The following is a 14,757-nucleotide window of genomic DNA, read 5'->3' as shown; positions in this document are numbered from 1 at the left end:
TCCTTCTGTTGGCAGTGCCCAGGCCCCTAAACCCAGACATAACAGCAGAAGAGCAGTAATAGCTGAGACAGGCTGAAGTGGCTGGACCACCAAACAGACTCAGAGATGAATGCTTATGCTACTTTCCCACACAGACACGCCTCAGGCCACCGTGCCTCTGGATGTCCAGCTTGCAAGAACGGCTCTGGTTCCTTTGTAGACGAGGCCTTATCCTTTGCAGAGTAACCCCCAATAGGTCCCGACAACCAAGCGCTCCTTCTTCTTCACTCTGTCTCAGACAAAAAGTCTGTAGGCTCCAGAGGACAGGAATCAGGCTTCTGCTGCTTCCTAAGTGGCCCGCACAGTGCCTGTGACAGAGCAGCCTGGCCAGTCAGTCTCTGTGGGATCAATGTATGAGCGCACAGACAAGGAAACAAACCCCTGAACCTGTGGATACCAGACCTGGTACCCACGTGACCTGGATACCAGAGAGGCAAGGCTTTAGGTCCAGGATGACCATGGAAACAAAGATAAGAAAATACTTTTAAACACATACAGAGGTCCTTCTGAGGTAGGAAGGAAATTTTAAACCACCAACTCTGTCATACAAAAATTACACAATTTATCTAAAACCAGTTAAAAAAAAAAGTCTTATTTTATCTTTACCATTATAGCAGTTTTATTTTCTCATTCACTGAAGGTGACATTAAGTCCCATTCAAGATGATGGGTCAAAGGTCATAGACCAGGTCCAGAGTCACAGCAAAGCTAGCTGGCTCAGGTGGGAAGTGATGTCTTGGCCAAATAAAAGTGTTGGACACCAACCAACTGAGCTCATCACAGTCACAAAGGAATCAGCCTGTTCAATGAGCACAGAAAGACCCAGAAACTACCCAATTGTCCTTTAGCAATGGGGCTTATGGAAAGACCTCACGTCTGTTATATACACTTAACTGTTTTTTCTCTCCCTCTTGACAATGACTGTATCAATTTTAGGTACCACTGATTAGAGGAAATTCAGCAACATGGGGTAAAGCAAAGTTTCAGAGTTTGTTCAGTGGGCAACGGAATGGCTTTAGAACAAGAAATACTTCTATGTCTTCTTGAGCCTCATAAATTTTCTAAACATTGACAAGGCTTTGTTTCTGGTGTCCTCTGATCTTCCAAAACTACCCGCTCTGCCAAGCAAAAGGATTTACTATGCCCAAAAGGGATGTGCGGTCACCGTCACTGGGCAGCCTATTTCCCTCCGACCTTCTCTGCATCTCCGTGCCTGGGGGGGGGGGGGGGGGCGGGGGGAGGAGTGTCCTCTGCGAGCAAACATTCCACGTCACACCCACCACCCCTCGCCCATCCCGCACTCTCGGCACCACGTCAGCGTCAGTACCCACTTCTCCGCAAACTAAAGCCCACGTCAGAGCCAAGTTCCTTACGTTTGTCTGTGCACTAAACCTATCAATTCTGCTAGAGAAGATGCAAAGTCAGACCAGAGGTGGCTGGGTTCAGGCCCCTCCAGAGAGAAGGCAGTTTGCTGAGATGATCCCCTAGGACTCTGTCATGTGAAAGGTCCCACATCAGTTCCACTGTGCTCATGTGAACGAACATCAGGAGTCCAAGGAGCACTCCAGGAGCACCTCGTGACAAGGACTACTGCCGAGACCTTTGTGGACACACACACTGGAACGCAAGGCCTTTCTTTCCACTTGTGTCAATGGCAGCCCTGCTGACAAGAGGGGAAAACAAGGTACACATGACAATTTACTGCAAGACAAAATGCTCCTTTTGTCTAAAATTTTATTATTCATCGGAGCTAATGGTGTTGGCTATTTGGAATGAATAATAATTCTCCAGGGTTTTTCTGGAAAGACAGTCTGAGAACTGCCTGCATCAGAATCACCTGGACCACTTACTTAAGCGGCAGGTTCTGGGTGCTACCCTTGACCTGTAAGAACTATGTTCTAGATCAGGAAACTGAAATCCACATTTTAAACAAGCCCAGCAGTGACTTTTCACTATAAGAAAGATGTAAATCTGAGAACCGTGGCTCCAGCACCTCGCCCTTGGGCACCCTCCCCTTTTGCCGTGGCCTTGGCTGGTCATCTCAGCATGGCCTGGCCCTTTCCAGGACTGAGTGAGAGCGAGTCCATGTGCATGGCAGAACCGAAAGGGCAGAGCGGAACTAGAGAAGCGGAGGCTTCTGCCCTCGGCACATCTGTCTCCTCCATGTCGCACCTGTGCAAAGGCTGCCTGGGACACTGAAGTGAGCTCTGCTTCCCCGCTCCAGTCACGGCACCGACAGACTTTGACTAAACACCTGCTCACCCACCACCTCATTATGCTGGGGAATACGCGGGTGACTGCTGCAGTGTGACATGTCAAAGATCAGCCAGGAAGACTTTGCAGATTATTACAAATAGCTGTACAATATGTCCTTCCTTCCTCCCTCCCCACTGTACCAAAGAAAAGCTCATTTCAAAGGATCCAGGGAGAGTGTCACCTGAGGGATATATTTGCAAAAAATCGTAAGAAAAGCAACCCAATCAAGTTAACAGTAATCAAGTTTGGGCCTTACTGTTATCCCTCCAGGGGAATCTCCAATAATTCACATCACTAGTCTGTGATCACACCTTTGTCCATCAACAGCCAAGTTGGGAGGACCCAGAGCCGGGGGCTATGAAATGCCACACGCTGTGCAGCACTCTGACACGGTGCTGCAGAGACTGCATGCTTGTCGTCTCTCCCTCTAAGCTGTGACCCTGGAGGATAAAATATTGGGTTTCACTGTGGCTTCCAAGCCTGTCACCCAGTTGTTTCTCTGCAATGATAGTGGCGTGGGGGTGCAGAGCAGGAAGGAGGGCAAGGAGCAGCCCACATAGGCCAGCCTCATTTTTGAAAGATAAACTTCACAAATCATCACTCTTTCTAAGAAACTCTATGGTACCCTTCTTTCCAAACAGCACTGGGAACTGCGGGAGCTCTACAGCCCAGGACATTTGACCACAGAGAAAAGGAGAACTCACGGGGCCCCATGGCTAGAGGGGCAGGAAGCGTGTTTTGGGAGGGAAAAGTGGGGTGAGGGCTATATACACAACAGAAATGGCTGCAGAAGACAGCACAGAGGCACAAAGCGGGGCAGGGACAGAAGAACAGGCCATCCCTCCAAGTCCTTGGCCCATCTGCACACCTCACTTGTCATAGGTGACTCATTCTCCTGTCCCCAAAATGTGAGATAAATTGGAAATGGGCAAAGCATCCTTTCCAAAGAACCTGAGAAAGAGCTTGCTTAAAGGAATCCTAGGGCAGACACATCTGATGGAAACACATCAAGGTCTTTCCCACTTCGAGACCTTTGGTCCTGCACTTCGCAGTTGCTGCCTGGAACGCAAGCACCTCCTCTCCTCACCCGGTCGCTCCTGTCAGGCAGTGAGTCTCAGCGCCAGTGCCTTCCCCAGGCAGGCACTCCCTGACCAGAACGACTCACCAGCTCCTTTCCCCTCCCGTTACACATCCTCTGTGCATCTGGACCTCTACCTTAGCACTTCTCTCAACTGTACCTAAATGGTTATTTGTGACTGTTTACCTGCCTGCCACGCTAGACCGCACTCCAGGGGATAGGAACTGTGTCTGTCTTCTTCGCCCAGCACCTAGCAAAGGCCTGGAACACAGCTGGCATTTGGAGAACATTTTTGCACCTTGCCCAGTTTTGACTATTTGTTAGTAGTGTGGGGGTTTTCCAAAACCACGGCTAACTGGCTCTGGCTGTAGGGCCTGTTAAAATGAGGTGGAACTGAACAGTTGTATCTATGATACAAGGAACAGTCTTGGCCAATCCTATTAGTAGTTTCTTATTGATTCTAAAGCCAACAAGAAGCACGTGCTAGACACTGCAGGACCTTCCCCACAGACAGTGATACAGAACCCCGTCTACACCAAAGCCAGCCTGGGACCATGCTACAGAACTAGATGAAGTTTTCACCTTTTAAGATGGGCTGGAAGCAACTGGATCAGAGGTTAACATTAAAAGTGAAACCAATGAGGGCTTGGTTGGTATAACAGGATTCCCGGGGAGCCCTTCCCGCAACTAGGGTTTCAGGCACAGCTGAGCACCAGCCTCCTCTGAGACCCATCAGGAGGAGCACGGCCAGTTTCAGGAGAGGTCAGTGACCACGTGAAACAGGAAGGAACGACCTCCGTGCCAGGAGCTGCAACTGGAAAGTAACAGAGACTGGACCGTGTGGAACCTCACACAGCCTTCCAGGCCAGCCAAGGAATAGCATGAGAACACACTCATAGATAACAGAACAAACTTCCACCACGTTTCTCTGGGACGTGAGACAGAGCGCAACCACTATAGCTCTGTGCCAGCAATGCACTCCTGCTCACAGGGCAGAAGAGACGGAACCCTCAGGAAGCAAGTCAGAATAGCAGGCCCGCCGGCCATGGGAAGATTATGAGCACCTACTTTGTGCCCTGAGCTCATGCAGTCCTCCTCAAAACACCGCAACGCGGGGGGTTGGGGGGGTCATTTCAGTTTCACAGATGAGGAAACTGACGCTCCAGCCAAAACCCAAGCTTGTACTCAGCAAGACTGGAATATGAGTTCAGCTCAGAAATGTGCTCTTCACCATGATGAGGCCCAGCCTCAGGAGCTTTGGATGACTGTGTTTGGTTTGAAATATATTATAACCAAATGAATGAGAAATGACTTATTATAAAATATTCAATTACTAACATGACTTTGTCTCCCCAAGTGAGGTTAAGTAGTTTGGCTAATGATCAGGCCCCGTCATCCACTTGGGACCACTTCTTGCTTTTGAAAACAAGCTCATCAGCACGTTGGAGAGGACTTATCCTCCCACAATGCAGTTAGGCTCACATACTTTGGGGCAGGGTTTGGGGAGGACCAGGAGAACCCGGGGAACTCAGCCTGGGAAGACCAACTGGCACGAGAAGCTCTGCTGTCCTGCTCGGGCAAGGGCACAGAGAAGGTAAGGACAGAGAACACAGAGACAGTCTTAGGCCTTTCAACTTTACAAGTGTCCCTTCACCATGATTCCTGGGAAATAATTATTTCTACCCGTGGTCATCTCATACAGGGGATTTAAGAGAGTGGGTTCATTAAGGAGAGTCAGGATCACAAACTCATTTAAGTCTCCTTGAACCTGTTTAATCAAAATGATTTTCTGCTCTTCTCTATTACAAGCTGAGTTTCTGTGGTGACAGATTAATGACTGATCTGCTAAGCCATACCACCTCTCTTGTCACCAACCCCACTGACTGAGCCAGCCACCATTCCATCAATAAGGCCCACTTGCCCTTGAAACTCATTATAGCTGAGCTGTTAAGATCAAATGAGCAGATCAGATGCTCCGTGACACCCCAGTTCTGCCGCAGAGCCCACCAAATCCCACAGTGTGTGTGGGGGAAAGAATGCAGCTGGTCCTCGGGGTCTCATTAGAGTTACAAACTCAGGTCACTCCAGAGTAAGATAAATGCCAAAGCAGCACTTCTGATTCTCTGGGCCTGCTCCAGGTAATTATCCTGGAGTTAAATGTCAGGGCTGGTTTCATGTGTGCAAAAGAAAGAAAATGTCATGTTTGTTGTAAGCAACAATATTATTTTAATCGGATCAGAAGCTCGTTATTAGCAGAAGATAAGACCCGATGTGACCCCTACAGAAGGTGTGTCCATTCTGTTGCACTTTGTCTCAACCTAAGGCTCCTCACTGATCGCTCTTCCATGTAAAGCAGGGAAGACTTGCACTGTGCTAACAGCGGAGGCTCCCACCCGGAATCCACTCCACTCCAGGTCGGCTGCTCTGCAGGGTGAGGGTCTAGAGTCAAGCTGCCCGGCTCCAGTCCAGGCTCCTCTGCACCCCAGCCCTATTAACTCTGGGCAGGAGACTTAGCCTCCCAGTAAATCAGGGAAAATAATAATAGTATTTCTCTCCTAGGGTTGTTATGATTTAAATGAGATAATATGTGTAAAGTAACTTAAACAATGTCTTGCACACTAAGTGCTTCATTAAAGTTAGGTAGTCTCTATTTCTGCAATGTTTAATTTTTTTATTATAATCAGCATGTATTACCTTTATAAGAAAAGCTTATTTAAAAAGAGAAAATACGGTAAGAACGAAACGTGTGACGACGTAAGAGAAAGGGCTTCACATCCAGCAGACGAGAAATTACCAGAATAAGAGATCACGTTGTTTCTCTTGCTCATCCTTAGAGTCAACAACCCCAGCACGTGCTAGACAGTCAAATACTTGTTGGAATGAATGAATATACAAATGAATGTAAGAATAAACAGAGGAAAATTTCCTTACAGGAATGGTTATGGCAAGCCAAATAAGATTCAGAAAAAAGAAATCGGGAGAAGAGCTGCAGCTTCTTGACCCCTCTGCCTCAAGCCACAGAGAGGTTACATGCACATGGGACGGGCAGGGGGCACGGAGCACAGAGCCAGCCATCGTTCCTGTTTCCAAGTTCGCACACCACCACCATCAGTGGGTCTCACCAGCTCTCTAAAGGGAACCCTTAGTTTTCAGTCTCACAAGTTCAAAAATTACTTGCAAATATCTCTCCCCCAAGTACAAAAGTAGGGTGAGTCACGGGAAAGGCAAGAAGTTTTCTTTCACAATGACATTCAAAAACTGACAAGCATCATAACAATAATCTCAGGGCAGTATTTCAAAATCATCAGTGGCTTCAACAAAACAACTAAAACAATAGCAGAGAAGCTGAGTTTGTCAACCTTAAGCAAGGCTTGGCTCAGTGAAAAGTATCAGACTGGATGAGCCATTCCACTGGCTGGGCTTTGTCCTTTGTCCATTGAACAGCTGGTTTCTACAGGAAGCAACCTTGTGTTCCCTGGTCCCGGGGGACTGAGGCTTTATGGTTATTCCAAGTAAATGGCACAAATGAAGGCATTGGACTTGACCTAAAAGATTATCTAGTACAAGTTTCACAACACTTTAAAGAGGTTAATGGCATTCAACTATGTCTGATCCACAGCTAGCATCAGAGGACCCCATGAAGCATATAAAATGTTGATGATTGAAGATATTTGGGATTTTTAGATGTTTTTAATGTTACTATGAATTATCATTTTAAAAGAATCTATGCTGTTTTAATATTAGTTTCACACCTCAAATTACTCCAGAAACAAAAAAGCAGCACATCTGAACAGAGAAGCTTTTCTCTTTTTATAACGCTTTGGACATTTTTATAATTATTAAAGCAGTACTTCCTAAGCATCCTAAGAATTACCCAGAATGTTTGTTGAGAACATGGGTTTCCAGCACTCATCCCAGAAATGTGGAGGCAGGGTCTCCAGGTGGAGAAGCTGGGTGCCGTGGCTGAACCAGAACCCCAGATGCACTTCATAGTCAGTCAGGGCTGGAAAACACTGATCCATGGATTTTAAAAAATCACCATTTTCAAGAAAGATGAGAAATGAAGAAAAACCCAACCTTTACCAATGTAAAGGTAAATGGAAAATGAGAATAATGCCACGTTTCACTGACACTAGAGAACCTTGAGCAGGCATGAAAGCACAGGAAATCTGTCCACGCCTCTCAGGCCACAGCTGCGCTCAGCCTGGCCCCGCTGCCGCGCACCAAGCCACCCGCATGAGGCCCTTCCCCTCTGTACCTGGCTCGGTCCTCCCTTCTCTAGCCCAGCTAAGCATCTGCCCTGTTCCTCAACTCTATCTAAAATGTCACAGTAGAAGGAACAATCAAAAAATGATTTCTACTCTATGTGAGTCCATGAATGGAAGCTCCTTTGGGGCATCTTCTGGGCAATTTGGGCATCTTTTTCAGCTACAGGCAAAGGGAGTCAGTGCAGGGCTCCTCAGAGCTGAACAGAAGGGACTAATGGTGGTTAACAGGGCAGGGATCTCATGGGCCAGTGGGAGGAGCAAGAAGATATCTGCCACAAAAGGCCCCCAAATAACTGGGTAGGTTACTGAAAGCCCCCTTCAGAGAGAAGCAGCCCACAGTCAACTAGAGGGAGTGGGGAAAGAAACAGAAAGAAGAGAGGGAAGTGAGCCCCACTCAAGGCTATGGGCGCACCTGTTCCTCTAGACTAGGACCTGCAGAGGTGCTCTTTGGGAAGCATGAGAAAACACCTGGATCACCAGAATCCCCAGGCTCCCCCTGCAAGGGATGGGGATACCCAGAGTGGGGCTGAGAGGAATCCAGTGAAAGAGGGTGACTCCCACACATCTCCCACCTCCAAGAGCCCTGGACGTGTTGACAAGAACAGAGGCTCCAAGGGCGGGGCTCTCCCAAGAGCAGGCGTTCCTCATGGTAGGTATCCTAAAACTCCTTCCCTAGTCACGTACCAGAGTGGGCCCCAGCCACCTGGGGCAGCCTCTGGAAAAGCTGGCAGCAGCTCCCAGAGCACAGAGGGAATGCCATCTGCTGGACGGACTGTGCCAGGTGCCTCTTGCCCCTGCATCCCCTGGGGCACACGTGGGGAGCAGCAGCCCGCCCTGGGGCAGCAGCAGGCAGCAGATGTGCCCCCGGGTGCCCTGGAATAACTCACTCCCGCTCCCCCGAGGGGCAATCCTCTGCCACCCAGGCTGCTCTTCAGGGCAGAGACCAACTCCAGGAGCTCCCTGCTCCTTTCCCTTCCCCTAAAGATGCCAAAGGTCAAAACCACCACACTCCCCACCCCCCACCCTTTTAGCAGGCCCATTGCGACGCCCCTCCAAACACCTGGAGCACCTGGAACACGTGGCGCTTTAACACATGAGCTGGTTCACCCCCAAACCTAACGTAGGCAGCAGAGAACCTTCTGGCATGCCCTAGAGATCGTCCAAATCACTGCTGCCCGGGGAGGTTCTCTTGGGGGCTCAGCAGTCAACCATCCACGTCAGGAGAATTCAGCAGCTCAGGGAGCCCTTCTCTCTGCACCTGCTCCCTGTTCACACCACGTTTAGTTCAGTCACCCCCCACCACCACCCCCTCCGTCCTACAAATACACACACCTGGACCACAGGTAACCAGGCAGGGAAAATGAAGCCTTCCAAGTTGTCTTTAAAGTTCTTCCCAGGCAAGATGCAGCCCAGGCCCTGGGACCCTCAAGCTGCCCTGGAAGGTCTGCACCAGTCCCCCCTCCCCACCCCAACCCCCACTTCAGAGACTCCCCCGACCCCCGGCCACAGAGGCTCCAGCCCACCCGCCTGCAGGGCCGCGCGGCGGTACTCACGTCTCGAAAGCGGTTCCAGTACTTGTCGCGGTCGTACTGGGAGACGGTGCTCAGCCACTGGTCGTTGTCCAGGAAATTGCCGTTGGGCCCCGCGCCTCCCGCGAGCGCTTCCAGGTGCCGGCTCTCGACCTGGAGGACGCACCACGCCGCGGCGGCCGCCGCCAGCACCGCGATCGGCGGCATCTGCGGGGCGGGGCGGGGGCGCGCGGCGGTGAGCGGGGCGCGGGCGGCCGTGAGCCTCTCGCCGGCCCGGGCGCCGCGCACCGCCCCCGCCGGCCCAACTGCAGGGCCGCCCCTCGCACACCTGGGGCTCCTGTCGCGGACCTGGAGACCCCAGGACCTGTCTCACGAATGGCGGGGGGGTGGGGGGGAGCACTCAGTCTCGAAGGAAGAGGCTGCGTCACAAATGAGGGGCTGCTGTCAACTAAATAAGACCCCTGTCAGCTCTTTCCTGGGTGCCCCCGACCCCGCTACTCTCACATGGAAGGCTTCAGGACCCCTCCGCAAAAACGGGGAGCCCTGGGTCCGCAAGCCGCACTCCCACAGACGGCGCCCAGGGCTCCGAGCAGCAGTCCGGGAGCAGGCAGGATGGGGCGCGGCGAGGGGTTCCAGCAGCTGGGAGGTTCTCTCCCCGCCCATCCAGCCGCTTTGGTGTGAGGGGCGCGCAGAGATACCCCAGGCCCCGCACCCAGCCAGCCCCTGGGTGGTCGCGGGGAGGTCCCAACTACGCCAAGTTGGGGCGCGGGGTTCGGCGGCCACATACCTTGGGGGCCGGACCAGGTCCCCGCGTCCGAGTTGCCTGAGCTCCTGTGGCGCGGTCGTGAAGAAGGCTAACGGGCCTCTCGCTGCCCCGCGCTCCTGCCACCCGCCGCCGCGCGTCCGGCCGCTTTGTGAGCCCGCGGCGCTCTGGCTCCGCTCGCGCTCTGGCTTGCTCGGGCGCGGCGTCCGCCGGCGGTGGGGCCGGGACGCGCGAGATGAGGCCTCTGGCGACCCCTGGCGGCCGCACGCAGCAGTGCCGCCCGACCCGCGGCCCTGCCGCCCCGCCGCCCAACCGCCCCTGGTCCAGCACAGACCGGGATGTGTTTGTCCACATCTTTACTGCAAGACTGAAACAAGCTCCCAGGCCCAAGCTGGTGAGAGACTGCTGAGGGGATGCAGGACACAAGGCCAAGAAGCCGACCAGCCCTGGGGCCTTCTCAAAAGGACGATCGTAGGGCCACCGCAGTCAGAATCGCCTTAGTTGAGGAGAGAAGGGGGCTCCTTAAAATGGGGGTTTCCAGGCGCACTCCCAGACTTGCTGCATCAGCATTCCTTAGGAGGGTCTCCCTGAGGCGGGTCCATTTCTGCGCTGCCCATCGCAGGTCGTGCACCCACCCGCCCGCACGCCCTGGGCACCCCGCGCTGCACACCGTGCCCACTGCTGTCAGTCCCTCCAGTCACACCGTCTGGCCTCCGTTTCCACCATTTCTCCTCCTCCCTCTCCCCACATGGGCCCTGCGGGTATGCCTCTGTGTTCTTCTGCACAGAAGCCCTTGTCTGCTGCACGGGTCCCAGTATCGGCCTGCTCGGTTTTCCTAGAGGGGAGGGCAAGGAGGAGAGGAACACTAGTCCCAGCTTCGGAGACAGGACCCAGAAATAGGAGGCTGGCCTCACCCTGCACACCCCATTCAATTTGCAAATTCTCAGCCATGTCCAGTGGAACGGAGCTGGAAGGGAATTAATGCGGCCTCCCTGTCTGCATACAGGTGACACCTGCTGCCTTTCTCTTGTCCAACCACACCCGATTCCCCAGGCACCTGAGCGCTCTTTTAGAACAAATCTGACACACTCAATCCTCTCTCCTCAGCACACACTTAACAGTCTCCATGTTTCTTTCCTGATAAAGACCAAACCCTTGGAGGGGCGCCCAGGCCCCACACACCTGGCCCTGCACACCTGGCCCCGCCTGCCTCTGCTGCCACACATCTCAGCCCTCCCTCCTCACTTCCTGGGCAGGCTGGCCTTGGTGTGGACCTCAGGGGCGGTGGGAGCCCTCAGCACCGGGCGTTCACTTCCGCCTGGCCACTAACACAGGCCTCGTTAGTTCCCCCAGTTCATTCATCTGGGTTTCTTAGGAGGGACTCTTGTGGGGCCTGTGGGCCCGGCCGGCACCCTGGAGACACTTTCCTTGAGAACAGGATGCTTCTCCAGCTGAAAGCTCACGGCCCTTGAAATCATGCCACATCCATGCCACCCCCCGCCCCAGCCAGAGCTCTGCGAGGATGGGGGCCACGTTTGGCTTGTTCACTGCTGTTCCCAGTGCCCAGCACCAAGCTCCTGACACACAGCAGGTCTTCAGAAAGTATTTGATGGATGGATGGATGGATGAATGAATGAATTGCACCCAATCATAGTCTGAAACCACAATTCCCAGCCAACATACCCCAACATGTGCTATACAGGTCAGTGGTAAGTTGTACTGCAAATAATTTTGTTGTGTAGTTTAATGTATAGAAGCTGGATTAAGATTTTTTTTTAAGTAGCAGATGCTTATCCCAACATTACTCTGACTAATTTACATTCCTAGAAGCATTCTTGAACAGGAGACAAAGGAGTGGAGTCACAGCTACATATTGGGGACTAGATGTCATCCATAGTTTATTTTATCATGGGAATATTTTAGGCATTTCAGTGTCATGTTCTGGGCATATCACAGCAGGAGAGAGGTTTAGAAACGATGGAGACAGCATTTCTCACTTTCATAGAAACCCCAGGAGGCAGCTACTTCCCCATTTCTCTGCCCAGTTTGATGGCAAAACTTCTCCAAACAGTTGTCCGCAGATGTGATTTCAGCTTCCTCAGTGCCACTTTATGAAGCTGAGGAAGCTGAGGCTTATGTGAAGCTTCAGTGAAGTCATATATCCAACTTCATACTTGACATCGCCTCCATATGTCCCATGGGATGTCTAACTTCACCAGGTCAAAACGGAAGTCCAGGTTTCCCTCCGCAGACCTGCACTCTGAGCAACCCCTGTCACAGTAAATGGGTCTCCGTCCATGCAGCTGTGGGAGCCAGCGCCTGTGAGTCGTCTTCCATCCCTCCCTGTCCTCGCCCCCCACTTCCAGTCCATCAGCAAGCTGGTCCATCCCACTCCCGAGCCCTCCAGCCCGGCCATTCGCTCCACCTCCACAGGCACCCAGCCATGTGGCAGTCGCTTCTCACCTGGATGGCTGCAGTGGCTTCTTGGTAAGTTTCCTATATTTTTTCCTTTCCCCTCCAACCCACCGATCACGCAGGATCATAGCAACCTTTTTAAAACAAAAACCACCACTTGCATAAAAACATTCACTGGCTTCCCGGGACACTAAAACAAAAATCCCGACTCCTACCCACGACTAGGAAAGCCCTGCACCATCTGGTCGCCCCACCCCCAACCCTGTCCCTTTTACTCCCTGGACTCCAGCCACCCCTTGTCACAGTTACATGCACATGCAAAGCATGTCCTCTCCTGACCTCCTCCCTCGGCTGGGACCTCTGCCTGGAATGGCCCTCTCTCGGCTCTTCGCAGGCTGGCTCCTTCTCAGTCATCGGCTCTCAGCTCCAACGACGCCACCTCACTGAAGCCTTCCCTCACCCTTCCATCTAAAACAGGCCGCACTCCAACCGCATCTCTACCCCACGCTGGCACCTGGCTGTTTTCTCCAGGGTCCTTTGTTCTTCTGTCTCTCTCTTCCCCAATTCGAATATGAATTCCCGGAAGGCAAACATATTGTCTTTTTTACTGCTGTAGCCCCAGGCTTACCTCAGAGCCTGGCATTCAATGGGCACTCAATAACTATTTATCCAGTGACTGAATGAATGAATGGGTGAAGCAAATTCCACAACGCTTAACTCATTCTAAAGTTTGAAAACTGTCTGGAAAAGTTTCCTTTCGTTGCTCTTAAATCCCTCACTCTACAGATCCAAGTTTTGCTTTGCGGACATGGCCTGTCCCCAGTTTAATCAGAGGGCATCTGCTCTTGGCCAAGCTCCACCTCACGGCGGGAATCTTCCCTGTAACTACCTACGGGGTGGAAAGAGCAGCCAGAGAACCTCGGGCAGGTGTGAGGGAGCTGCGTCTGGCCGGGGCAGAGAGAGGATGTAACCTTGGAACAGGGGCAGGGAGGCTGGAAGCTGGAGACCTGCCATCAACTCAGCCAGCACTTGAGGGGACAAATGTCAGATTTATTCAGCTGCGGGAAGCACTCGGGACCAAAATCAATACTGAGCCTTGGGGCTGTATTTCTGCTTTTCAGTGGCTTATGCGGAACTATAATAACTCCTTGTTTTAACATAGTTCTTATTTCCAAAGAGCCCCACATGTTTTATTTTTGGTTTAATAGATCCTCAAACATGAACTACTGGGTAATCTAAAGCAGACGTAACTATCACCATTTTATGTAGAGCATAGGTTAGATGAATTGCTGAAGGTCACAGAAAGAGAAAAAGATGAATCTAGTCATGGGAGTTTGAGGTGCAGCCCCCACTTCATGATACTGTGCTGGCTTGCGTGCGATTCACCCACGGGGCTCTGTCTGAGAAAGGGGTGCCGATAATACTTACCTTACCATCAACCCAGATTTATTCTTAGCTGTGAACTCATACAGCCACGTGTCCTCTCCATTGGGCCGTCTCACGGGCACTTTGAATTCAGTGTGTCCAAAACCGAACATTTGAGCTGCATCCTTCAGCCAAGCCAAGCCCCTTCTCATGTCCCCACCTCAGGAAAATTACCACCCCGACCCCCAACTGCTGGTGTCATTTGGACCACCGTCTCGGTCCCCACCTTCCGTGAATCACCAATATGTCGAGACCATCTTTGCAGTATTTCCAGTTTCACTCACCCTTCCCCACCCCGAGTCTGCTTCCCGCCAGCTTTCACAGCACTTCACAAAGCCCCTTACAGGGGTTTCTGCCGCTGGGCTGGCCGCTCATTCTCCACGCAGGCGCCAGGGGGTCCTCCCTCCATATAGGTGTGATCCCGTCTCTCTCCTCCTGTCCCACACCCTGAGGACAAAGAGCAGGCACCTCACTGTGAAGGCCTGTGCACCCCACTATGCCTAGGGGCTGCCGGCCGCCTGTCCCACACGTCCCTCGCTGTGCCCTCTGGCCACCTGCACCCAGCCCCCTCCATCTCAGGGCGCTCTCTGGGAGGCCCCCTCTCGTCTGGACGCTCTCCTCCCTCCCTGCCCTTCTCCTTGCCAGCCCCCACCTGCCCTTCAGGTCACAGCTTCACTCCAAGTCCACAGAAAAGGCTCTCCTGGCCCTGACAACCTCGTGACACTCATCATGGCTGTAAACTGTCCATCTCCCACTAGCCATCCAGGGGGACAAGGGCGGGGTCCAGGTGTGTGTCTGTCTCATTTGCTGCTGAACCCACAGTGTTTCAAAAGCACCACATACACAGTAGATGCACAATAAGTATCAACTGAACAGGTGAACGCTCATGGCTCAATGTATTTAGTTCCCTTCTTAGAAGCAAAGAAGCTCCCAGGTTTATGCTGGTATCTTAACCCCAAAACACTCTGCGGATAGAAGGTGGGGT

General features: G+C 52.2%; 1 protein-coding gene across 2 annotated transcripts in view; it reads right to left on the bottom strand.

Moving 5' to 3' along the window:
* Positions 1-10,085, bottom strand: part of SPOCK1 (SPARC (osteonectin), cwcv and kazal like domains proteoglycan 1) — a 440,100-nt gene extending 430,015 nt beyond the window's left edge. For both annotated transcript variants that reach the window (XM_054568415.1, XM_054568416.1), the window contains exons 1-2: positions 9,957-10,085; positions 9,194-9,376 (exon numbers count right to left, since the gene is read on the bottom strand). In XM_054568415.1, coding sequence (XP_054424390.1) covers positions 9,194-9,376 — 183 coding nt within the window. In that variant the 5' untranslated portion in view covers positions 9,957-10,085. The remainder of the gene's footprint in view (positions 1-9,193; positions 9,377-9,956) is intronic.
* Positions 10,086-14,757: the final 4,672 nt, after the last annotated feature.

Source organism: Pteronotus mesoamericanus, unplaced genomic scaffold (genome assembly GCF_021234165.1).
Source record: "Pteronotus mesoamericanus isolate MK-2021 breed Mesoamerican mustached bat unplaced genomic scaffold, CSHL_Meso_final contig_2, whole genome shotgun sequence".
NCBI classification, from domain to species: Eukaryota; Metazoa; Chordata; class Mammalia; order Chiroptera; family Mormoopidae; genus Pteronotus; species Pteronotus mesoamericanus.
Note: the sequence above shows the minus strand (reverse complement) of the source record. Positions and strands in the feature narration are given on the sequence as shown.